The sequence below is a fragment of the Macaca nemestrina genome, chromosome 4 (genome assembly GCF_043159975.1).
Source record: "Macaca nemestrina isolate mMacNem1 chromosome 4, mMacNem.hap1, whole genome shotgun sequence".
In the NCBI taxonomy this organism is placed as follows: domain Eukaryota; kingdom Metazoa; phylum Chordata; class Mammalia; order Primates; family Cercopithecidae; genus Macaca; species Macaca nemestrina.
The window spans coordinates 128,800,899-128,826,174 of record NC_092128.1 but is presented as its reverse complement, the minus strand read 5'-3'; the positions used below and the strand labels follow the sequence as shown (position 1 = coordinate 128,826,174).

General features: G+C 39.1%; 1 protein-coding gene across 1 annotated transcript in view; it reads right to left on the bottom strand.

The window, feature by feature from the left end:
* The window catches only part of LOC139362635 (uncharacterized), an 83,771-nt gene that overhangs the window by 48,263 nt on the left and 10,232 nt on the right, over positions 1 to 25,276 (bottom strand). The window contains exons 3-5 of the mRNA XM_071094145.1: positions 24,254 to 24,415; positions 9,740 to 9,793; positions 6,921 to 7,017 (exon numbers count right to left, since the gene is read on the bottom strand). Coding sequence (XP_070950246.1) covers positions 6,921 to 7,017; positions 9,740 to 9,793; positions 24,254 to 24,415 — 313 coding nt within the window. The remainder of the gene's footprint in view (positions 1 to 6,920; positions 7,018 to 9,739; positions 9,794 to 24,253; positions 24,416 to 25,276) is intronic.

Genomic DNA, 25,276 nt, shown 5'->3' with positions numbered 1-25,276 from the left:
AAAAGGAAGAGAAGACCACAAACCCACCAGAAAACAAATAACAAAATGACAAGAGTAAGTCCTTACTTATCAATAACAACATTGAATGTAAATGGATTAAACTCTCCAATCAAGAGATATAGAGTGATTAGCCAGGCATGGTGGTGGGCGCCTGTAATTCCAGTTACTCAGCTGGCTGAGGCAGGAGAATCGCTTGAACCCAGGAAGTGGAGGTTGGAGGTTGCTGTGAGCCGAGATTGTGCCATTGCACTCCAGCCTGGGTGACAGAGCAAGACTCTGTCTCAAAAAAAAAAAAAAGAGAAAAGAAAAGACAGAGTAGCTGATTGGATTTCCAAAAAGAAAAAAACAACAACAACGATCTGTTACCTACTAGAACACACTTCACCTAAAAAGACACACATAGACTAAAAATAAAGGGACGGGAAGATAATTCCATGCCAATGGAAACCCAAAAAGAACACGAAAATGTATACTTATATCAGATAAAATACATTTCAAGACAAAAACTGTAAAAACAGACAAGGAAATTCATTACTTATTGATAAAAGAATCTATTCAGCAAGAGACCATAAACAATATAAATATGTATGTACCCAACATTGGAGCACTTAGATATATGAAGGAAATATTATTAGAGCTAAAGAAAGAGAAAGGTTATAATACAATAATAGCTGGAGACTTCAACACTCCACTTTTGGCATTGGACAGATCATCCAGACAGAAAAACAGCAAAAACATTACACTTAATCTGCAGTATGGACCAAATGGACCTAAAAGACAGTTACAGGACATTTCATACAATGGCTACAGAATGCACATTCATCTCCTCAGCATGTAGCATATTCTCAAGGATACAGAATATGTTAGGCCACAAAACAAGTCTCAAACAATTCAAAATATGAAATCAAGTATTATCCCTGACTACAAAGGAATAAAGGTATAGATCAATAACAAGAGGAACTTTGGAAACTACACAAACACATGAAAATTAAGTAATGTGTTCCTGGATGACCAGTGGGTCAATGAGGAAATAAAGAAGGTAATTTTAAAATTTATTGAAACAAATGAAAATGGAAATATAACATACCAAAACATATGGGATACAGCAAAAGCCGTACTAAGAACAAAGTTGATAGTAACAAGTTCCTACATCAAAAAAAGCAGAAAAACATCAAATAAACAACCTAACAATGCATCTTAAAGAACTAGAAAAGCAAGAGGAAACCAACCCCAAAATTAGTATAAGAAAAGAAAGAATAAAAATCAGAGCAGAAATAAATGAAATTAAAATGAAAAAATACCAAAGATCAATGAAATGAAAAGTTTATTTTTTGAAACATAAACAAAAGCTACAAACCTTTAGCCAGACTAGGGGAAAAAAAAAGAGTAGACCCAAATAAATAAACTCAGAGATGAAAAAGGAGACATTATGGCCAGGTGCAGTGGCTCACGCCTGTAATCTCAGAACTTTGGGAGGCTGAGACAGGAGGATTGCTTGAGCCAGGAGTTTGAGACCAACCTGGGAAACATTGTGATACCCCCATCTCTGAAAATAAAAAATTAAAAAAAAAAAGAAAAGAAAAAGGAAGCATTACAACTGATGCCGCAGAAATCCAAAGGCTCATTAGAGGCTACTATGAGCTATTATATGCCAATAAATTCAAAAACGTAGAAGAAATGGATGAATTCCTAGATGCATACAACCTATCAAGATTGAACCATGAAGAAATTCTAAACCTGAATGGACCAATAACAAGTAATGAGATCAAAACCGATATAAGAAGAAGTCTAGCAGCAAAGACAAGTCCAGGATATGATGGCTTCACTGCTGAATTTCACCAAACATTTAAAGAACTAATATTAATTCTACTCAAACTATTCTAAAACATACAGGAGGAGGGAATGCATCAGAACTCATTCAACAAGGCCAGTATTACCCTGATACCAAAACCATATAAAGATACATTAAAACAAGAAAACTCCAGGCCAATATCTCCGAGGAACATTGATGAAAAACCCCTCAAAAAAATACTAGCAAACTGAACTCAACAACACATTAAAAACCATTCATCATGACCAAGTGGCTTTATCCCAGGGATGCAATGATGCTTCAACACACAAAAATCAATCAATATCGTACATCATATCAACAGAATGAAAGACAAAAAACATATGATCATTTTAATTGATGCTGAAAGGGCATTTGATAAAATTCAATATCCCTTCATCATAAAAAATTTCAAAAACCTGGGGATAGAAGGAACATACTTCCACATAATAAAAGCCATGTATCGCAGACCCACAGCTAGTATCATACTGAATGGAAAGAAACCTAAAAGCTTTTCCTCTAAGGTCTGGAAAATGACAAGGATGTCCACTTTCATTGCTGTTATTAAACTGGAAGTCCTAGCTAGAGCAATAAGACAAGAGAAGATATAAAGAGTATCCAAACTGGAAAGGAAGAAGTCAAATTATCCTTGTTTGCAGATGATTTGATCTCCTATTCAGAAAAACCTAAAGACTCCACCAAAAAAAAAAAACTATTAGAACTGATAAACAAAATTAATAAGTTACAACACACAAAAATCAACCTACAAAAATCAGTAGCATTTTTATACCCAAAAGTGAACAATCTGAAAAAGAAATAAAAACTGATCCAATTTACAGTAGCTATAAATAAAATAAAATACCTAGAAATAAACATGACCAAAAAAATGAAAAATCTCTACAATGAAAACTATAAAACACTGATGCAAGAGGACATAAAACATGTTCACGGATTGGAAGAGTCAATAATATTGTTAAATGTCCATACTACCCAAAGCAATCTATAGATTAAATGCAATCCCTATCAAAATACCAATGACATTCTTCATAGAAAAAGAAAAAACAATCCTAAGATGTATATGGAACCAAAAAAAAAAAAAAAATACTTAAAGCAATTCTGAGCAAAAATAACAATACTGGAGGGAATCGCATTACCTGACTTCAAATTATACTACAAAGCTATAAGTGAAACAGCATGGTATCAGTATAAAAACAGACACATAGACCCATTGAACAGAATAGAGAACACAGAAATAAATCCATACAGCCACAGAGAACTCATTTTCAACAAAGGTACCAAGCACATACATTGGGGAAAGGATAAGCTCTTCAATAAATGGTGTTGGGAAAACTGGATATCCATATGCAGAAGAAAGAAACTAGACTTTTATCTCTCACCACATATAAAAATCAAATCAAAAGGATTAAAGACTTAAATTTAAGACCCCAAACTATGAAACAACTACAAAAAACAATAAGGAAACTCTTTAGAACATTTATTGAGTAATACCCTATGAGCACAGGCAATCAAAGCAAACATAGACAAATGGGACCATCTCAAGTTAAAAACCTTCTGCAAAACAAAGGAAACAATCAACAAAGTGAAGAGATAACCTACACAATGAGAAAATATTTCCAAACAATTTATCTGACAAGAGATTAATAACCAGAATATATTTAAGAAGCTCAAACAACTCAATAGGAAAAAATCTAATAATCCAATTTAAAATGGGCAAAAGATCTGAATAGACATTTCTCCAAAGAAGACATACAAATGTCTTCTTTTGTCTTATTGACAACAGCCATTTTAACATGTGTGAAGTAACTGCTCATTGTGGGTTTTTTAAAATGCCAAACAAGCAAATGAACAGGTTTTCAACATCACTCATTACCAGAGAAAGGCAAATAAAAACTACAATGAGATATCATCTCACCCCAGTTAAAAAAGCTTTTATCCAAAAGACAGGCAATAACAAATGCTGGTGAGGATGTGGAGAAAAAGGAATCCCTGTACACTGTTGGTTGGAATGTCAATCAGTACAGTTTCTATGGAAAACAGTATGGAGTTTCCTTAAAAAAAAAAAAAAAAAAAAAAAAAATAGAACTACCATATGATCCAGCAATCCCACTAGTAGGAGTATACCCAGAAGAAAGGAAAGCAGTATATCAAAGAGATAGCTCCACTCCCGTGTTTGTTACAGCACTATTCACAATAGCCAAGATTTGAAAGCAACCTAAGTATCCATCATCAGATGAATGAATAAAGTAAATGCGGTACATATACATGATGGAGTACTATTCAGTCATAAAAAATAATGAGATCCTGTCATTTGCAACAACATGGATGGAACCGAGGACATGATGTTAAGTGAAATAAGCAAGACACAGGAAGACATGTCCTCACTCATTTGTGGAGCTAAAAATTAAAACAACTGAACCCATGGGGATAAAGAATGGAATGTTAATCACCAGTAACTAGGAAACGATTGGGAGGGAGAGAAGTGGGGATGGTTGATGGGTACAAATACATAAATAGAATGAATAAGATCTAGTATTTGATACCACAAAAGGGTGACTACAGTCAACAATAATTTACTGTACATTTTAGAATAACTAAGAGTATAATTGGATTGTTTGTAACACAAAGAAAGGATAAATGCTTAAGTTGACGGGTACTCTATTTACCCTGATGTGATTACTGCACATTGAATGCCAGTATCAAATGTCTCATGCACCCTATAAATATATACACCTACTATGTATCCATAAAAATTAAAAATTAAAAAACACAGGCCCAGTGTGGTGGCTCATGCGTATAATCCTAGCATTTTGGGAGGCTGAGGCAGGTGGATTACCTGAGGTCAGGAGTTCAAGATTAGTGTGACCAACATGCCAAAACCCTGTCGCTATTAAAAATACAAAAAAAAAAAAAAAAAAAAAAATCCCAGCTACTTGGGAGACTGAGGAAGGAGAATTGCTTGAACCCCGGAGGCGGAGGTTGCAGTGAGCCAAGATCACACCATTTCACTCCAGCCTGGGCAACAAGAGCTAAACTCCATCTCAAAAAAAAAAAAAAAAAAAAAAAATTAACAACACAATAAGCTGTTACTTCCCCCATGCTAAAATGGCTATTATCAATAAGACAAACAAATGCTGGTGAGGACGTGGAAAAAAGAGAACCCTTGTACACTGTTCGTGGCAATGTCAATTAGGATAGCAGTAAATTAGGATAGAAAAACAGTATGGAGTTTCTTCAAAAAATTAAAAATAAATCAATGACCATATGATCCAGCCATCTCACTACTGGATATATTACCTCCCAAAAATGAAGTCAGTATGTCAGAGAGATACCTACACTACCATTATTCACAAGAGCCAAGATATGGAAGCAATCTAAGTGTCCATGAATAGATGCATGAAGAAAAAACTGTGGCATACATATGCAATGGAATACTATTCAGCCTTAAAAGTCAGGAAATCCTATCATTTGCAGCAACATGGATGGAACTGGAGGACTTTACACTACGTGAATACGCCAAGCACAGAAAGACAAATAGTAAATGATCTCACTAATAGATCAAATTTTTAAAAGTTAAACTTGTACAAACAGAGAGTAGAATGGTGGTTATGTGAGTTAGGTAGAGGGTATGGTAGGAGAGATGTTAGTCAAAAGCTACAAAATTTTAGTTAGATAAGAAAAAGTTAAAGAGATCTATTGTACAACATAGTGACCATATTAATAAAAATATTTTATATTCTTGAAAATTGCTTAGATGTTAAGTTTTCATCACAAAATAATTGAGATAACACATATGTTAATTAAATCAGTGTAACCATTCCACAATGTATATGTATTTCAAAACAATATGTTGTACATGAAAAGTACATACAGTTTTGTCAATGAAGATTAAAGAAAAATAATTTATATGGCTCTCTCCTGTATTTATCATGTCCAGAAAACTGACTACAATGTATGGTTTATTGTGATTAATACTGTGACCAAATTTTATACATCCACATAGTGTAGTTATATATTTTATAACATATACTAATATGTAATACAACATAATACAACAAATATTAAAACATTAAGTTTTAAGTATGTTTAACAAATTTTTAAATCTCTAATATGTCAATTTACTAAAAACATCATTTGGGGCTGGGCACGGTGGCTCATGCCTTATCCCAGCACTTTGGGAGACTGAGGCAGGTGGATCACCTGAGATCAGGAGTTCAAGATCAGCCTAATATGGTGAAACCCTGTCTCTACTAAAAATACAAAAATTAGCCAGGTGTGGTGGCAGGCGCATGTAATCCCAGCTACTAGGAAGGCTGAGGCAGGAGAATCACTTGAACCCAGGAAGTGGAGGTTGCAGTGGGCCAAAATCATGCCACTGCACTCCAGCCTGGGTGACAAGAGCAAAACTCTGTCTCAAAAAACAAACAAACAAAAAAAAACCATATCATTTGGAAACCAGTACAAGTAGAAATTTTCCATTCTCCAATAATTAGTACCACAAGTATATGAATCAGACAATAAATTACTGCTTACTACACTATTCTAACTTAGTATGACACTAAATAATTATATAAATGTCAAAGGTATAATCTTTAGCCAAAGCTAAAATGTACTTTCTTGTTTTAAAAAGTTTATCACTCTTTTTTCTAGTGACCAGTTTAAAATGGTTTCTACATTAGGTAGTAATGAGTTAATGTAACATGTCTACACACTAGTATTTTTGCTTCCATTTTGTTTAAAGAGCTTTCCAGCATTCTCAATATCATGATTGATACAGAGACAGATAATATGTACATGGTGCATTGGGAACACTGGGATAAACAAAGAGGTTCTTCCCAGACTCTGTAGATTTTGGCTTAAAGCAGCGTTCAGCAAACTTCTATGAGAATGAATCACGGTTAGAGTAAGCATTAGTTTAAATAAAACAGAGTTTATGTTCCTCATTAGTAACTGTTAACTTACAGATTACCAGAGTTACCAATATTAGCCCAAGTTAAAATGTTACTTTGAGACTATGAATGATACACATATATTTAACTTAATCATTCCAAAGCCTGCCCTCTTTCATTTTTACCTTGCAAAACTCCCCAAGGGTAGTGATGGTCTCTGACCATCCTTTCTGCAACTTTCACTTCATCCATACTCCCCACCACAGCAAAGGGTAACAGCATCTAGAGAACAAGAATGATATCAATTGAATTCTCTAGCACCAATAGAGCTTACTCTATTACTCTCACTCCTGTTATAAAAATGACAGTGATGATGATATTGTAGTATATTTAATTAGGGATCTACCCTGCATCTCATTTTAAGACTTAACAATATGCACTAATTGGTTTCTGTCAGCTTCAGCCTCAGGCTGTGCACACAGTTGGAAACTGTCTACTGAGCAGAGCCTAAAGCAAGGTATCCTGCTGTGGGAAACACAAAGTAAAAAGATTTTTAGTAGACATAATTTTTCTCCCACTATCTTTACCCTGAACCATCTTTACCCTGAATGTTGAAGAAATAACATACAAATAACTTTTAACTCTAGTATAAAGTCAAAAGACAAAAATATTAAAAATAACTACAACTATTAGAATAATTAATGGATACAATATAAAATGTATTAATAAGCAATACTGTATATATCTCAATAAATTACGTTTGTTTTTTTCAGACAGAGTCTGGCTCTGTCACCCAGGCTGGAGTGCAGTGGTATGTGCTTGGCTCACTGCAACCTCCACCTTCCAGTTTTGAGCAATTCTCCTACCTCAGTCTCCCTAGTAGCTGGGATTACAGGCACCCGCCACCATGCCTGGCTAATTTTTGTATTGTTTAGTAGACACTGAGTTTCACCATGTTAACCAGGCTGGTCTTGAACTCCTGACCTCAGGTGATCCACCCACGTCAGCCTCCCAAAGTGCTGGGATTACAGGCATGAGCCACCATGCCCAGCAAAAATAATTTTTTACATTTTACAGTACTTAGCATTTCAATTCAGAAATCTATTTACTGTTTGCAGTATCTTAAAATAAAGGAGGTATTTCACAAAAAAAATAAATAAAAGAGGTATAAATAATAAGAAAAGAGAAATGGAAGAAATGGAATTAACAGTTATCAGTTTAGATTCTGTGTTTCAGATCCTTCACAAAGATTTTGGCACTTACACCTCAAAAAAAAAAAAAAAAAAAAAAAAGCCTTAAAAGAAGTGTCGGCCGGGCGCGGTGGCTCAAGCTTGTAATCCCAGCACTTTGGGAGGCCGAGACGGGCGGATCACGAGGTCAGGAGATCGAGACCATCCTGGCTAACACAGTGAAACCCCGTCTCTACTAAAAAATACAAAAAACTAGCCGGGTGAGGTGGCGGGCGCCTGTAGTCCCAGCTACTCGGGAGGCTGAGGCAGGAGAATGGCGTAGACCCGGGAGGCGGAGCTTGCAGTGAGCTGAGATCCGGCCACTGCACTCCAGCCTGGGCGACAGAGCGAGACTCCGTCTCCAAAAAAAAAAAAAAAAAGGAAGTGTCATTGGTCCCATAGCATAGATAAGTTAACAGTCTCAGGGAAGATGAGTGAATTATGCAGGATCTCTTGACTTTTAAGTAGAGAAGATAGGATGGAAATCTAAATCTACATACTTTCAAAATTTATCATCTTTCAGCCGGGCATAGTGGCTCATGCCTATAATCCCAGCGCTTTGACAGGCCGTGGTGGGCAGATCACTTGAGGCCAGGAGTTCAAGACCAGCCCTGTCAACATGGTGAAACCCCATCTCTATTAAAAACACAGAAATGAGTTGGGTGTGGTGATGGGCATGTATAATCCCAGCTACTCAGAAGGCTGAGGCAGGAGAATTGCTTGAATCCAGGAGGCAGAGGTTGCAGTGAGCTGAGATTGTGCCATTGCACTCTAGCCTGAACAACAAGAGCAAGACTCCATCTCAAAAAAAAAAAAAAAAAAATTATCACCTTTCAAAGTTTAAGCTAATATTTTAGGTATTTACTACCACAAAAGGTTTATACAAATAAAGAGTTTAGTCATCTTTACTACTGCCCTGATTCTAAAGCCAGAGACAACACAGCATTCCGCATCCAACCCCCATCTATTTGTTTTGAGGCAAGTGCATTTGAGAGTTGGAGGCTCCCTTTTAACACTCAAGACCTACTTGTGAAATAGGGGCCCTGCCTTAGATGCAGCAAACGGAGAAGATGGGGGCCCTGACCATCCTTGCCGAGTTCATGAGGCAGTGGCTCATTATGTGGGGAAGCAATCCAAAGAACCTCAGACTGCTGCTCCTCCACAATGAGCTCTCAGTTAGTTACCAGTGGGTGCCTGAAGTTTCAAGGTGGGGTGGGGGGGCTGGGTAACCTGTCATTGTTTCCACCCACAATTACAGAACACTGCCTCAGAGATTTTGCCTTGGAGGGGAAACAGGCCATGAAATGAGAAAACCCATCCAAAAATTTAAATGTCATCCCAAGGGACCTGAATAGCCAAAAAAATATTGAAAAGAAAGACCAAAGTTAGAGGTCTCACACTTCTAGAATTCAAAACATATTACAAAGCTACAGTAATCAAAATAGTTTGGAAGTAGCATAAAGACAGACATTTAGACCAATGGAATCAAATACAGAGCCCAGAGTTAATCCTCCCTTACCTATTCTTCTGTTGATAGACATTTGGGTTGCTTCCAGCTCTCAGCTACTGTGAATAATAACACAATTTATATGGCTTTGCAAATATCTAAGACCCTGCTTTCAATTCTTTCAGATATATACCCAGAAACAGGATTGTGAGATCATATAGTAATTTTATTTTCAATTTTGGAGAAACCACCTGTATTAGTCTGTTTTCACACTGCTGATAAAGATATATCCGAGACTGAGAAGAAAAAGAGGTTTAACTGGACTTACACTTCCACATGGCTGGGGAGGCCTTAGAAGCATGGTGGGAGGTGAAAGGCACTTCTTATATGGCAGTAGCAAGAGAAAATTAGGAAGAAGCAAAAGCAAAAGCAGAAACCCTTGATTAATGCATCAGAACTTGTGAGACTTATTCACTATCACGAGAATAGCACGGGAAAGACCGGTCCCCATAATTCAATTACCTTCCCCTGGGTTCCTCCCAAAACATGGGGGAATTCTGGGTGATACAATTCAAGTTCAGATTTGGGTGGAGACACAGCCAAACCATTCCACCACCATATTGTTATTCGTAGCGGTTCTACATGAGAAAAACTATAAAACTCTATTGAAAAAATCAGAGACAGGCTGGGCGTGGTGGCTCACGCCTGTAATCCCAGTCCTTTGGGAGGCCAAAAGGGGTGGATCACCTGAGGTCAGGAGTTCAAAACCAGCCTGGCCAACATGGCCAGCTGACATGGCCAACCCCATCTCTACCAAAAATACAAAAATCAAAAAATTTTTTAAAAAAGGAAGAAAAAGAAAGAAAGAAAAGAAAAGAAAAACTCAGGGACTATCTAAATAAATGGGGAGCCATTCCACGTACCTGGATAGAAAGACTCACTATTGTCAACACGTCAATTTTCTATAACTTAACCTATGGATTCACCACAATCCCAATCAAAATTTCACCAAATTATTTTGTGAATAATAAACTAACTCCAAAATTTATATGAAAAGGCAAAAGAACTGGAATAGCCGACACAATATTGAGGAAGAACCAAGTTGGAAGACATACTATTCAACCTCAGGATTTACTACAAATCCATAGTAATCAAAACAGCATGGCATAGGCAAAATGATAGACAAACAGATCAATAGAACAGAATAGAGAGCCCAGAAATATGCCTACACAAATATAGTCAATTGATATTTGACAAAGAAGCGATGGGAACTCAATGGAGAAAAGATATTCTTTTCAATAAATGGTGCTGGAACTGGGTATTTACATGCAAAAATAAGAATCTATAAATAGACCTTACATATTTCACAAAATTAACTCAAACCAGATCATTCCTAGAAGATAATGTAGAGTCCTAATTAGGGAAGGGGAGTCAGACTCGTGGGAGCAGGGGAAACCGAAAAAAAAGGGAAGCAGATAAGCTACAAGTCTGCCTTTCTTCATAATCTGGAACACACAGCCCTACTGCACAAACAACTCATAATCTTCCTGTGCCTGGCTACCAGCAGACCCTCGGTTGACATAAAAAATTGCAAGTTTGCCGGGCGCGGTGGCTCAAGCCTGTCATCCCAGCACTTTGGGAGGCCGAGACGGGCGGATCACGAGGTCAGGAGATCGAGACCATCCTGGCTAACACAATGAAACCCCGTCTCCACTAAAAATACAAAAAAATTAGCCGGGCGTGGTGGCGGCGCCTGTAGTCCCAGCTACTTGGGAGGCTGAGGCAGGAGAATGGCGGCAACCCGGGAGGCGGAGCTTGCAGTGAGCCGAGATCGCGCCACTGCACTCCAGCCTGGGCGACAGAGCGAGACTCCGCCTCAAAAAAAAAAAAAAAAAAAAAAATTGCAAGTTAGCTCACTGCACTGATAGTGGCAGGAGGCAGACAAATGCCTAGAAAGATAGGGCCAAGTCCCCAGGGAAATCCCACCTCCAAGCCAAGGACAATTTAAAGCCTAAAAGCCAAGCTACGAGTCAAATCCACGGACTGAACTGAGAAGCTGACTCCCTGCCTGGTGCTCTTTCCTCTGACTGATCCCCGCCCTTCACCTGGTTTACATACACCTACACTTCCTAATTGTTTTTTCACATTGCTGTGCCCACCTTTGGGTGGTGCCTTTGTTTTAACCTTTTTGCACATGCACAAACCAATCAGCATGCACTCCCCTGTTCTGAGCCCATAAAAGCCCTGGGCTTAGCCACACAAGGAGAGAAACTGCCCCCAGGTCCTCTCTCCACTGAAAGCTGTTCCATCACTCAATAAAATTCTCTCTACCTTCCTCATCCTTCAATTGTCAGGGCATCCTCATTCTTCTTGGATGTGAGAAAAGAGCTGGTGAACCCCCCATCTCAGGTAGAAGCTATAACACAGGCAGGCTGGAGCATGCTGGTCCAGCCGCAGGCTGAGTTGCTGTGCAAGCCAGACTGGGCCAAGTGGATGGGGAGCCTCCTGTGTGGCAGGTAGCGTGCCCAAGCAAGGCCCAGGTGGGGGTGTCACTGGCCAGAGGTCCTTGGCTGGCAAAATGACTAAGAATCTTGCATCACAACTTTGGCATTATCAGCGCTACACAAAGTCCTCTTCAGCATACAGCCTAAGAACTAGCTTATAAAATCTCAGGCAATCCTTTGTTTGCAGTCAGCTTCTTTGTTGCAAGCCGCCCATTGCCTCCCTAGCAATGTATTTTCCTACTTTCTTTAATAAGTCTACCTTCCCTACCTATAACAAGCTAAAATTTTCCTTTTTTTTTTTTCCTTTTCTTTGAGAGACTCTCACTCTGTCACCCAGGCTGGAGGGCAGTGGTGCAATCTTGGCTCACTGCAACCTTTGCCTCAATGAGGTAAATTCTTTTTTTTTTTTTTTTTAGAGATGGAGTTTCGCTCCTGTTAACCAGGCTGGACTGCAATGGAGTGATCTCGGCTCACAGCAATCTCCGCCTCCCAGGTTCAAGTGATTATCCTGCCTCAGCCTCCCAAGTAGCTGGGATTACAGGCATGCAGCACCACGCCCAGCTAATTTTGCATTTTTAGTAGAGGCAGGGTTTCACCATGTTGGTCAGGCTAGTCTCAAACTCCCGACCTCAGGTGATCCACCCACCTCGGCCTCCCAAAGTGCTGGGATTACAGGCATGAGCCACCAAGCCCGGCCAGTAAATTCTTTTATGCCTACACCAGTCCAGATAGTCATCACTCCCTCGCAACAGATAACATAAAAGGAAATGTAGGTGACTTTGGGTTTAGCAATGACTTCATCGATATAATACTGAAGACATCATCAATGAATGGAAAGAATTGATGAGTTGGACTTCATTAAAACTAGAACTTCTGCTAGCAAAAGACACTGTTAAAGATAACAAGATAAGCCACAGACTGAGAGAAAATCTTTACACAACACACACTTGATAAAGGACTGATGTCCAAAATATACAAAGAACTCTTAAAACTCAACAAGAAAATGAACAACCCAATTAAGAATGGGCACAAGATCCAAATAGCCACGTCAACAGAAAAGATATTCAGATAACAAATCAGCATGTAAAAAAGATGATCAACATCATACATCCTCAAGGAACTGCAAATTAAAAGAAAAATACATGATACTACACAATTATTAAATTTCCAACCACTGAATCTAAAATAAAAGTTAAAAAAAATTTTTAGGTCAGGCACAGTGGCTCCCCACTGTTAATCCCAGCACTTTGAAAGGCTGAGGTGATTGGATCACCTGAGGTGAGGTGTTCGAGATCAGTCTGGCCAACGTGGCGAAACCCCATCTCTACTAAAAACACACACAAAAAAGTAGCCAGCTGTGGTGGTGCACACCTGTAATCCCAGATACTTGGGAGGCTGAGGCAGGAGAATCATTTGAACCCGGGAGGTGGAGGTTGCAGTGTGTCAAGATCACACCACTGCACTCCAGCCTGGGTGACAAGAATGAGACTCCATCTCAAGAAGAAAAAAATTTTTTTTTTAATTTCCAAAATCTAAAACACTGACAACACAGAATCCTGGGAAAGATAGAGAGCAGCAGGAACTATCACTCATTGCCTGTGGGAATGCAAAATGGCATAGCCACATTGTAAGATTCTTGGGCAGTTTCTTTCAAAATTAAACGTACTTTTACCATATGATCCAGAAGTGCACTCATCAGTATTTATCCAAATAAGTTGAAAACTTGCGTCTGTACAAAAGCCCGCACACAAATGTTTATAGCAACTTTGTTCATAATTGCTAAACTTGAAAGCATCCAAGATGTCCTTCAATCGGTGAGTGGATAAACAATCTGTGGCGTACCTAAACATGAAATATTATTCAATGACAACAAGAAATCAGCTATCAAGCCACAAAAAAAGACACAGAGAAACCTTAAATACTTATTTCTAAGTAGAGTGAAGCCAATCTGAAAGTTCTACACGAACTATGATTCCACCTATATGATATTCCCAAAATGGAAAATTATGGAGTAAAAAGATCAATAGTTGCCAAGGGTAAAGGGAAGAGAAGGAGACAGAAATGAATAGGTCAAGTACAGGTGATATTTAGGGCAGTGAAACTACGGTGAATGTTACTGTAGTATGGGATAGAGGTCACTAGACATCTGTTCAAACCCATACAATGTTCAACACGAACACTGAAGACTTGTCAGATACAAACTTTAGTTTACAACTTACCAGTATTGCCTCATTAAGTGTAACAAATGTACCACACTTCAGGCAGGATGTTAATAATAGAAGAAAATCAAGGGAGGGCCTTAAGATCTCTCTGTTCTATCTGCTCAATTTTTCTACAAACGTAAAACTACTCAAAAAAAAAAATATTTTACATTTAAAAAGAAGGATGGGGCCGGGCTTGTGGCTCACACCTGTAATCCCAGCACTTTGGGAGGCCGAGGTGGGTGGATCATTTGAGCTCAGGAGTTTGAGACCAGTTTGGCCAATGTGGTGAGACCCTGTCTCTACTAAAAATACAAAAATTAGCCAGGCGTGGTGGTGGGCGCCTGTAATCCCAGCTACTCAGGAAGCGGAGGGAGGAGAATTGCTTGAACCTCAGAGGCAGAGGTTGCAGTGAGCCGAGATCATGCCACTGCACTACAGCCTGGGCAACAGAATGAGACTCCATCACACACACACACACACACACACACACACAAAAAAGAAGGATGGAGGTTGGGGTGAAATAAAATTATAAGGAGATTCCAATAAAGGCTAAATTGTAGTCCAACTAGTTTGCAAGACAGAAAGCTGGGAGGAGGCATCCTTGGGTTGCAATAAACGTCAAACACTGACTTCAGAAATCATTCCTTAAAAGGAGACAATTTGATAGAATTCATTTAGAGAACAATATCGTTAACAAGGCAGTGCTGCAAACAATTGAGCAATCAGCTGGCAATTAGTGGAGCTTATCAGCTGGGTACAATCATGGGAAAAGAGAGAGGGCAACCAAAACCACTTCATTCAGTGTGTCTATGGGCCTGCCTAAAACTGCACCTTAACGAGGAGCAACATCAGAGGCTTAACATTGTAGGAGGAGAAACAGACTTTACTCAAACAATTCTGCCAGTTACTGAACAAATACATAACAAGCTCTAGGGGAAGAGATAGAACTCACATCCCAAGTTGTCACAATGCAGTATCTAAAATACCCCATTTGTAACAAAATATTACATGCAATGTATAAAACAAAATATACCCTTAAAAAAAGAAACAGGCCGGGCACGGTGGCTCAAGCCTGTAATCCCAGCACTTTGGGAGGCCGAGACGGGTGGATCACGAGGTCAAGAAATCGAGACCATCCTAACACGGTGAAACCCCATCTCTACGAAAAAATACAAAGGACTAGCTGGGCAAGGTGGCAGGTGCCTGTAGTCCCAGCTACTCAGGAGGCTGAGGCAGGAGAATGGCATAAAACCGAGAGGCAGAGCTTGCAGTGAGCTGAGATCCGGCCACTGCACTCCAGCCTGGGCGACAGAGCGAGACTCCATCTCAAAAAAAAAAAAAGAAACAAAGTGGTCAACAGAAACTGGCTGTGAGACTGTTCAGATGTTGGATTTATCCAAAAAATATTTTATTTCTAATAGTCATTATAATTAGGTCCACAGATATAAGAGAAGCCAAGATTAAAGAATTAAAGGAGAGTGACATCTGCAAGATAAGAGACTAGGAGATCCCAGTTCTTATCTCCCGAGAAAATGCTAATTTGGCAATATCTATGGACAAAAGTGCCATTGTGGGAGCTTTGGGATCCAGATAGCAGATTATGATATTCTAGTACATTTGAAGACCAAGGAAAGCCGCTTTAAGAAGACAGGCTCACACCTTAGTAGCAAACACACTAAGTGCAGACTCAGCAGACCTATAAGCATCCGCATTTCTCTGTGGACTTGGCTCCAACCCCACATGCCCGAAGCACTGAAGCTCCTTGTCCAAAGTCCTTCCATGAGCTTCACCCACATACAGACTGACTACAGAACCCACAGAAGACCAGGACCCGATCAATCCTACATAACTATGGTCCCTAAGGTAGTTACACCAGTTGGGAGCCTAAGATGAGAGTGTCTTTACCTAATAAAATGAGTCTTTAAAGACAAGAAGACAAGATTGCTCCTTTAAATAAGCAAAGACCAATGCAAGACTATGAAGATCATGAGGAATAAGTCAAACATGACCCCACAAAAAAAAAAAAAGAGAAAAAAAATCCCCAATACGGAGCCATTAACAGGCCCTAAAATAATGAAGATCCATGTGCTACTTGAAAAGAATTCAAAATAATTATGTTTGTTTGTTTGTTTGTCTCGTTCTGTCACCCAGGCTGGAGTACAGTGGTGTGATCTCAACTCACTGCAACCTCCACTTCCCAAGTTCAAGCGATTCTGCCTCAGCCTCCCGAGTAGCTGGAACTACAGGCACGCACCACCATGCTCAGCTAGTTTTTGTACTTTTAGTAGAGATGGGGTGTCACCATGTTGGCCAGGCTAGCCTCAAACTCCTGACCTCAGGTGATCCACCCATCTCGGCTTCCCAAAGTGCTGGAATTACAGGTGTGAGCCACCACACCCAGCAAAATTCAAAATCATTGTCTAAAAAAAAAAAGCTAAATAAGCTTCAAGCAAATACAGATAAATGACAAAATGAAATCAGGAAAACAATACATTAACAAAATTAGAAGTTCAATAAAGAAAGAAAAAACACACAAAAATTCTGGCTCTACAAAGTAAAATAATTGCACTGAGAATTTTAGTGGACAGCTTCAATGCAAGACTCAATCAAGCAGAAGAAAGAACGAGTGAACTCTAAAACAAAGTATTTGAAATTATCATTAGATAAACAAAAACAAAAAGGATGGAAAAAGTGGAGAGAGCATATGGAACTTACAGAAAATCATCAAGAAAACCAATGTACGCATTATAGAAATCTCAGAACGAGGCAGAGCTCGCAGTGAGCCAAGATCACTGCCACTGCACCCCACCCTGGACAACAGAGTGAGACCAGATCTCAAAAAAAAAAAAAAAGAAAAGAAAGAAAAAGAAATTACTCATTTTGCAAACTGAATCTTTGTATACTCTGACCTATATCACAAAGAGAATTCTGAAAGCAGCAAGAGAAAAACATCTTGTCCCATATAAGGGAGCCTGCATAAGACTATCAATGGGTATGTCCACAGAAATCTTGCAGGTCAAGAAACAGTGGGATGATTCAATGTACTGGAAGAAAGAGAAAGACCAAAATGAATACTTTACCCCCAAAAAACTGTCCTTTAAGAATAAAGGACAGGCTGGGTGCGGTGGCTCACGCCTGTAATCCCAGCACTCTGGGAGGCTGAGGAAGGCAAATCACCTGAGGTCAGGAGTTCAAGACCAGCCTGGCAAACATGGCAAAACCCCATCTCTACTAAAAATACAAAAATGAGCTGGTGTGATGGCAGGTGCCTGTAATGCCAGCTGCTCAGGAGGCTGAGGGAGGAGAATTGTTTGAACCCTGGAGGCAGAGGCTGCAGTGAGCTGAGGCCCCATCATTGCACTCCAGCCTGGGCACCAAGAGCAAAACTCTGTCTCAAAGAAAAAGAATTAAGAACAATGTTCCCATCTGATCATTTCAGCTGTGGCCTGGCACTCTTCTGAGAGCCCAGCCCCAGGTACTTGCAATCAGCCCTGGCACTGCTGTCGCTTTAGCATTCTGCAGTTGCCTGAGCATTCTTCCTGCTCCTGCCTAAGTTTTCTGCCAGTTGTGTGGGGGCCAGCCTGCCCCTCTCTATCACAGCCAGCATCTGAACCCTGGGTACCTGAGGACACATATGCCAGCCTGTTTCTGATCCAGTCCCTCCAGTACTTATGCATACCATCCAGAACACCATTTGGGATCTGAGAATCAAGAAAATGGCTAGCCCAGTCCACCACTGGCACCTGATCACTTCTTCTAGAGACTAAGGCTGTGCTGACCCAGCCGGCCGACACTACAGCAGCTGAAACCCACCCTCCTGTGCTGAAAGGTGAAGCTGCTTCCCCTGTGTACACAAAGTAGCAGCGTTCCTGCATGAGAGAACAGGCAAGCCACAGGGCTGTCTGTTTTGGGCTGAGGGAAGAGGTCCTACCCTGAGGTTGCTACTATGAAGAGTCATCAGACAGGCATTTTCAATGGCTCTTGGCTACATTATGACCTGGAGGTAGATTACAGTGTCTGTCTGAACTAACAGTCATGAGCTCTGTGGGACAGGGGTAGGATAGGGAAACAGATCATGTTCCTACCTACATAGGAGGCAGAGCTGGTACAGCTCCTCCCTCCCTACAGAGACCTGTGAGCATTTCAACAGGAGCTGCCCCAGCCACCCCCGTAAAGGCTACTGTTCACGTTCATCTTGAGATGTTGGTGGGTAAGCTTTGTAGTCCAGTTCTGCCCAGCTTTGTCTTCCCCTCTGGAGTGAACAGGCAACTCAGAGTCTAGGCATTACATAGACCAGCCTATCACCTGAAACAACAGAGAGGAAATCACAGTAAACAAAGATCAAACACACACCATCTGCTTCTGCCATAGCTGGCTCTTACTCATGAGTGCCACTTACTGGCATGAAGGTTAAAGGGCACAAAACAATAAAAAGTCTACTGACAGAAGGGCACAGGGCTAAAGAAACAAAGCCAAAGCCCCCTACCCAATAGATGCTATAGTTACACCCACAAGGGGGGAAAGCCCCATCTAAATTAAAGTAAATTCAAAAACAAGAAGTGACAACTTTCCCAGATGAGAGGAAACCATCATAAGAACTTTGGCATCATGAATTAAAAAAAAAAAAAAAAAGAAAGCAGAATGTTTTGACGCTACCAAAGGACGCACTAGCTCTCTGGCAATGGATCCTAACCGACCAAAATGACAATTCTGAAATGAAAGATAATGAATTCAAAATATGGATTATAAGGAAGCTCAATAAGATCCAAGAGAACATTGAAAATCATCACAAAGATATCAGAGCAATGCAGAATGTGAATTAAATACAGATATCTATAAATTAAAAGAATGGAATTTCTAGAAATGAAAAACACACTGAAGGACCGATTTACAGTTGAAAGCTTTAACAATAGGCTAGACTAAGCAGAAGACAGACAGAAAATAGAATCCCACTGACTTCTGGCTTGTAAAATTTCTTCTGTGAAGTCTGTAGTTAGTCTAATGTGATTTCCTTTATAGGTGATTTGAAATTTCTCTCCTGCTTCTTTCAGAGTATTTTCCTTCTAGTTGACTTTAGATAGTCTGGTGAAGTTCATTTTGCAAAGTATTTCCAGGTATTCTCTGAGCTTCTTGCATCTGAATGTGTACCTTTCTAGCAAGGCCAAGAGAGTTTTTCTGATTATTCCCTCAAATATGTTTCAAATCTTTTTACCTTCTCCTCTTCTCTCTCAGGAATGCCTACAACTCATAAGTTGGGTTGCTTTACATAATTTCCTATTTCTTGACCTCTTATTTATTTAAATTTTCTTTATTTTTTACCTGTGTTAGTTCAAAAGACCTGTTTTGTTTTTTGAAAAAGATAAGAAAATTGATATGGTGTTAGGCCAGGCACAGTGGCTCATGCCTGTAATCTTACCACTTCGGGAGGATGAGACAGGTGAATCGCCTGAGCTCAGGAAGTTCAAGACCAGCCTGGGCAAGATGGGGAAACCCTGTCTCTACTAAAATACAAAAAATCAGCTGGACATGGGGGCAGGTGTCTGTAATCCCAGCTTCAGGAGGCTGAGGCACGAGAATTGCTCAAACCTGGGAGGCAGAGGTTGTAGTGAGTCAAGATCATGCCAGTGCACCCAGCCTGGACAACAAAGTGAAACTCTGTCTCAGAGAAAAAAAAGAAAAGAAAAGAAAGAAAATTGATGTGGTGCTAGATTAACCAGGAAAAAAGAGAGAAGATTCAAGTAAGCACAAGCACAATCAGAAGTGATAAAATTGACATTACAACTGATACCACAGAAAACAAAAGATCATCAGAAACTAATAAAATATCTCTACGCATACAAACTAGAAAACCTAGATAAAATCGTTAAATTTATCCCTCCCTGCTCAGATGTGGCTCGAGCTGGAGGCACACAGGGCGAGATGCCGCAGACCTTCAACCCAGAGCAGCTTGGAGCCAGTGAATAATAGCTCTTCAAGTCTGCAATAAAAAATGGCCTCTTCTAGAGAATTGTTTGAACCAGGGAGGCAGATATTTCAGTGAGCTGAGATGGCACCACTGCTCTCCAGTCTGGACAACAGAGCGAGACTCTGTCTAAAAAAAAAAAAAAAAAAAAAAAAGCCTCTTCATGGCTTAAATTACAAAAGTAAACTAAAAGACATACATGTTTTTCTTTACCCCAACTCATTCCTTACATGTAGACTCAATCTTTTCAGCATTTGCTTTACTGGTTTAGTAAAAGCCAGGAAAAACAACTTTGTGGTAACGAGAATGTTATCCAACTGTATGTTGTTTACCTTATTGTAAATACTGGTGAACAGCTGTCAATAATGGTTTTATATTCCTTAAAAAAAAAAAAGAAAGAAAGAAAATGGATAAATTCCTGGAAACATACAACCTCTTAAGACTGAACCAGGAAAAAAATAGATATCCTCAATAGCCCAATAACAAGTAATGAAATAGATTCAGTAATAAAATAATTTCAAACAAACAAACAAACAAAAAAAAACAAGAACAAATGGGTTTACAGCCAAATTTTGCCAGAAGTACAATGAAGAGCTGGTATCAATCTTACTGAAACTATTCCAAAAATTTATGGAATTTTTCGATTGGAAGAATCAATAACATTACCGAGACCATATTAACTAAAGCAACCTAAAGATTCACCACAATGCCTATCAAATTACCAATAACATTTTTTACAGGATTAGAAAAAAAGATCCTAAATATCATATGGAACCAAAAATGCATCTAAATAGCCAAAGTAATCCTAAGCAAAAAGAACTAAGCCAGAGGCATCATGTGTCTGACTTCAAATTATACTATAATGCAATACTAAATAAACCAGTATGGCATTGGTACAAAAACGGACTGATTAATAGAACAGAATAAACAGTCCGTTGCTAGGAAGGATACAGCTAAAAAAGGGAGAAAAAAATTGTGAAAGAAAAGAGAATAAACAACCAGTAATAAAGCCACATGCCTACATACAAGTGATCTTTCACAAAGTTGGCAAAAATAAACAATGGGGAAAGGGCATTCTATTTAATAAATGGTGCTGGGAAAATTGGCTACCCATAGGCAAAAGAATGAAACTGAATCCCCATCTCTTACCATATGCAAACTTTAACCCAAGATGCATTAATGACTTATATGAAACACCAGATGCTATAAAAATCCTAGAAGAAAATGTAGGAAAAACTCTTCTAGATATTGGCCTAGGCAAATAATTCATAAATTAGTCCTGAAAAGCATATGCAACAAAACCAAATATACACAAATGGGACTGAAACTAAAGAGCGCAGCAAAAGAAATGATCAACAGAGTAAACAGACAATCTACACAATAGAAACAAAATATTTGCAAACTTTGCATCTGAAAAAGGACTAATACACAGAATCTACAAAGAACACAAACAACTCAACAACAGCCAAGAATAAACAACCCCATTAAAAAGACCACAAAGGATATGAACAGACATTTCTCAAAAGAAGACATACAAGTGGCCACCAAACATATGAAAACTTGCTCAACATCACCAATCATCAGAGAAATGCAAATTAAAGCCACAATAAAGGCTGGGCACAGTGGTTCACACCTGTAATCCCAGCACTTTGGGAGGCCAAGGCGAGTGGATCACCTGAGGTCAGGAGTTTCAGAACAGCCTGACCAATAAGGTTAAACCCCAACTCTACTAAAAACACAAAAATTAGCTGGGCTTGGTTGTGAGCACCTGTAATCCCAGCTACCCCGGAAGCTGAGGCAGGAGAATCGCTTGAACCCAGGAGGCGGAGGTTGCAATGAGCTGAAATCATTTCACTGCACTCCAGCCTGAGTGACAGAGCGAGACTCTCTCAAACACTCAAACACACACACACACACACGCACACACAATATCATCTTACATAGTCAGAATGGCTATTACTGCAAACACAACAGATGTTGGTGTGGATGCAGAGAATAATGAATGCTTATTCACTGTTGGTGGGACCATAAATTAGCACAAACTCTATGAAAAACAATATAGAGATTTCTCAAAGCACTAAAAATAGAGCTACCATTCGACCCAGTGATTATACTAGGCATCTACCTGAAAGTAAACCTTATATACAAAAGTCACTTTCACTCATATGTGTATTACATTCCTACTTATAATAGTAAAGTCATGGAATTAACCTAAATGTCCATTAACAGTTGACTGGAATTTTTAAATGTAGTGCATCTACACCATGAAATACTATGCAGCCATAAAAAAAAGAAATCATGCTCTGTGCAGTAACATGGATGGAGTTGGGGGCCATAATCCTAAGTGAAAGCACTCAGAAACAGAAAATCAAGTACCACATGTTCTCATAAGCAGGAGTTAAACAATGAGTACACAAGGACATAAAGATGGAAACAACAGATAACAAGACTCCAAAAGGCAGAGATTGGAAGGAGGTTGATGGTCAAAAAATTATCTACTGGTACTGAGATGTGATCACGGCACTACACACCAGCTGGGACAACAGAGTGAGACCATGTCTCAAAAAAAAAAAAAAAAAGATCTGTTGGGTACAAAGTTTACTATCTCAGGATAGTTACACTAGAAGCCAAACCTCACCATTATGCAATATATCTATTTGACAAATACGCACTTACACCCTCTGAATCTAAAATAAAAAACAAAAGAAGTTTATAGTAGTAAACACCTACATCTCTTAAAAAAAGATCTCGCCTGTGCATGGTGGCTCATGCCTGCAATTCCAGCAGTTTGGGAGGCCGAGGCAGGTGGATTGCCTGAGGTCAGGAGTTCAAGACCAGCCTGGCTAACATGGTGAAACACCGTCTCTACCAAAAATACAAAAAAAATTAGCTGGGTATGGTGGTACATGCCTGTAGTCCCAGCTACTCGGGAGGCTGAGGGAGGAGAATTGCTTGAACCTGGCAGGTGGAGATTGCAGTGAGCCAAGATTGCATCACTGCACTCCAGCCTGGGCGACAGAGGGAGCCTCTGTCTCAAAAAAAACCAAAAAGATCTCAAATAAACAACCTAACCTTACACCAAAAAAAAAAAAAAAAAAAAAAAAAAAAAAAAAAAAAAATTAGCAGAAGGAAAGAAATAATAAAGATTAGAGCATAAATAAATGAAATAGAGAATTTAAAAAGTTTTAATCGGCCAGGCACGGTGGCTCACGCCTGTAATCCTGGGAGATCTCTTGAGGCCAGGAGTTCGAGACCAGCCCAGCCAACATGGTGAAACCCTGTCTGAACTAAAAATACAAAAATTAGCCAGGCATGGTGGTACGCTCCTGTAATCCCAGCTACTCAGGAGGCTGAAGCAGGAGAATCGCTTGAATCCGGGAGATGGAGGTTACAGTGAGCCAAGATTGTGCCACTGCACTACAGCCTGGGCAACAGAGTGAGACTCTGTCTCAAAAAATAAAACAAAAACATTAATCAATTAAGCTAAGAGTTGATTTTGGGGAAAAAAAATCAAAATCAAAGCCCTTACTTTGACTAAGGGCAAAAATAGAGAACATGTTAATAAAATAAGAAATGAAAGAGAAGATATTACAACTTATTACAGAAATTTATTTCTTACAGAAATAAATAGAATTATAAGGGACTATCATGAACAATTATAAATCAACCAATTTGACAACTTGGAAGAAATGGTGAAATGACTAGAAACATATAACCTACCAAGACTGAATGGAGAATAAATAGAGAGCTTAAAGAGACCAATAACAAATAGAGAACCTAAAGAAGTAATTTTTCAAAACTCCAAAATATAGCATAGGACCAGATTACTTCATGGGTAAATTCTACCAAACACTCAAAGAAATTTTAATATAAAACATCCTCAAATTCTTTGAAAAAATAGAAAAAAGAGGTAACACCTTCAGAGTCATTTTATGAAGCAGCATCCCCTTGATATCAAAGCAAGAAAATATACTTCCAAGAAGAAAATTATAGGCCAGTATCCTTGAGGAACACGGTGTTTGAATTAAATCTAAATAAATCTGCTTACAAAGAATCAATTCTCAGCAGACACTTTTCAAAATGAAGAAAATGTAAAAATTCTCACACTAGATTCTGGATAAAATAAACACTCATTTATAGCCTCTTTGTCAGATATTGTTACTGAAACTTACATTAATTGAGGAGTTTGCTTGAGCAGCAGTTTCTTCATCTGTTGGGAGCTGATATATCTGGATGCCACTGCTAATCAATTCACTCATTATCTTACTCTTAAACATCTGTAAATCATGTTTAGAAATTGTGTCTGCTTTGGTAATCAGTGGTATAATGTCCACCTATTAAAAAAGAAGACAAATAAAATCTCAGCATCAAGGATTCATTGTTCATCCTACAGTTTTTATAGTAAAGCTTCACAATCCCTGGCAACAAATTGCCTAACTAGATAATCACTGGCTGTCATGCCTTTCTTAAAAATTATTTTCCAAAATTATCAATACTTTTGAAGATTCATCTTTTATCCAAATTCACATTTAAAAGTCTCAACCTTGTTTCTCTTCTAAAAATCCCTTATACCTCTACAGATACGGAGTTAGTAAAATGTAAATAGTAGGACAATGTAAATTATTTTTGATTTTATTTCTTATTAAGCTGAGTGATGAGACAAATTGAAAGAACTTTCATCAAAATTGTGGAAGGGACTTTGTCTGCTTTCTACATCACTTATTCCATCAATCAGTCTTAATTAATGTCCCATTTTCACACACTCTTGCCCCACCTAGATGTGTTTGCAGATAGATTTGCTTTGCTTTTGTTTTTCAAAGATCACCTAAAAAGAATATAGATTGGTTACCATATTCTTTTTTTTTTTTTTTTTTTTTTTTTGGAGATAGAATCTTGCTCTGTGGCCCAGGCTGGAGTAGAATGGTGCAATCTAGGCTCACTGCAACCTCCGCCTCCCAGGTTCAAGCAATTTCCTGTCTCAGCCTCCCGAGTAGCTGGGATTACAGGCGCATGCCACCACACCCAGCTGATTTCTGTATTTTTAGTAGAGACAGGGTTTCACAATGTTGGCCAGGCTGGTCTCAAACTCCTAACCTCAGGTGATCCACCCACCTTGGCCTCCCAAAGTGCTAGGATTACGGGCGTGAGCCGCTGCACCTGGCCTGGTTACCATTTCTAAAGGCGCGCACGTGTGT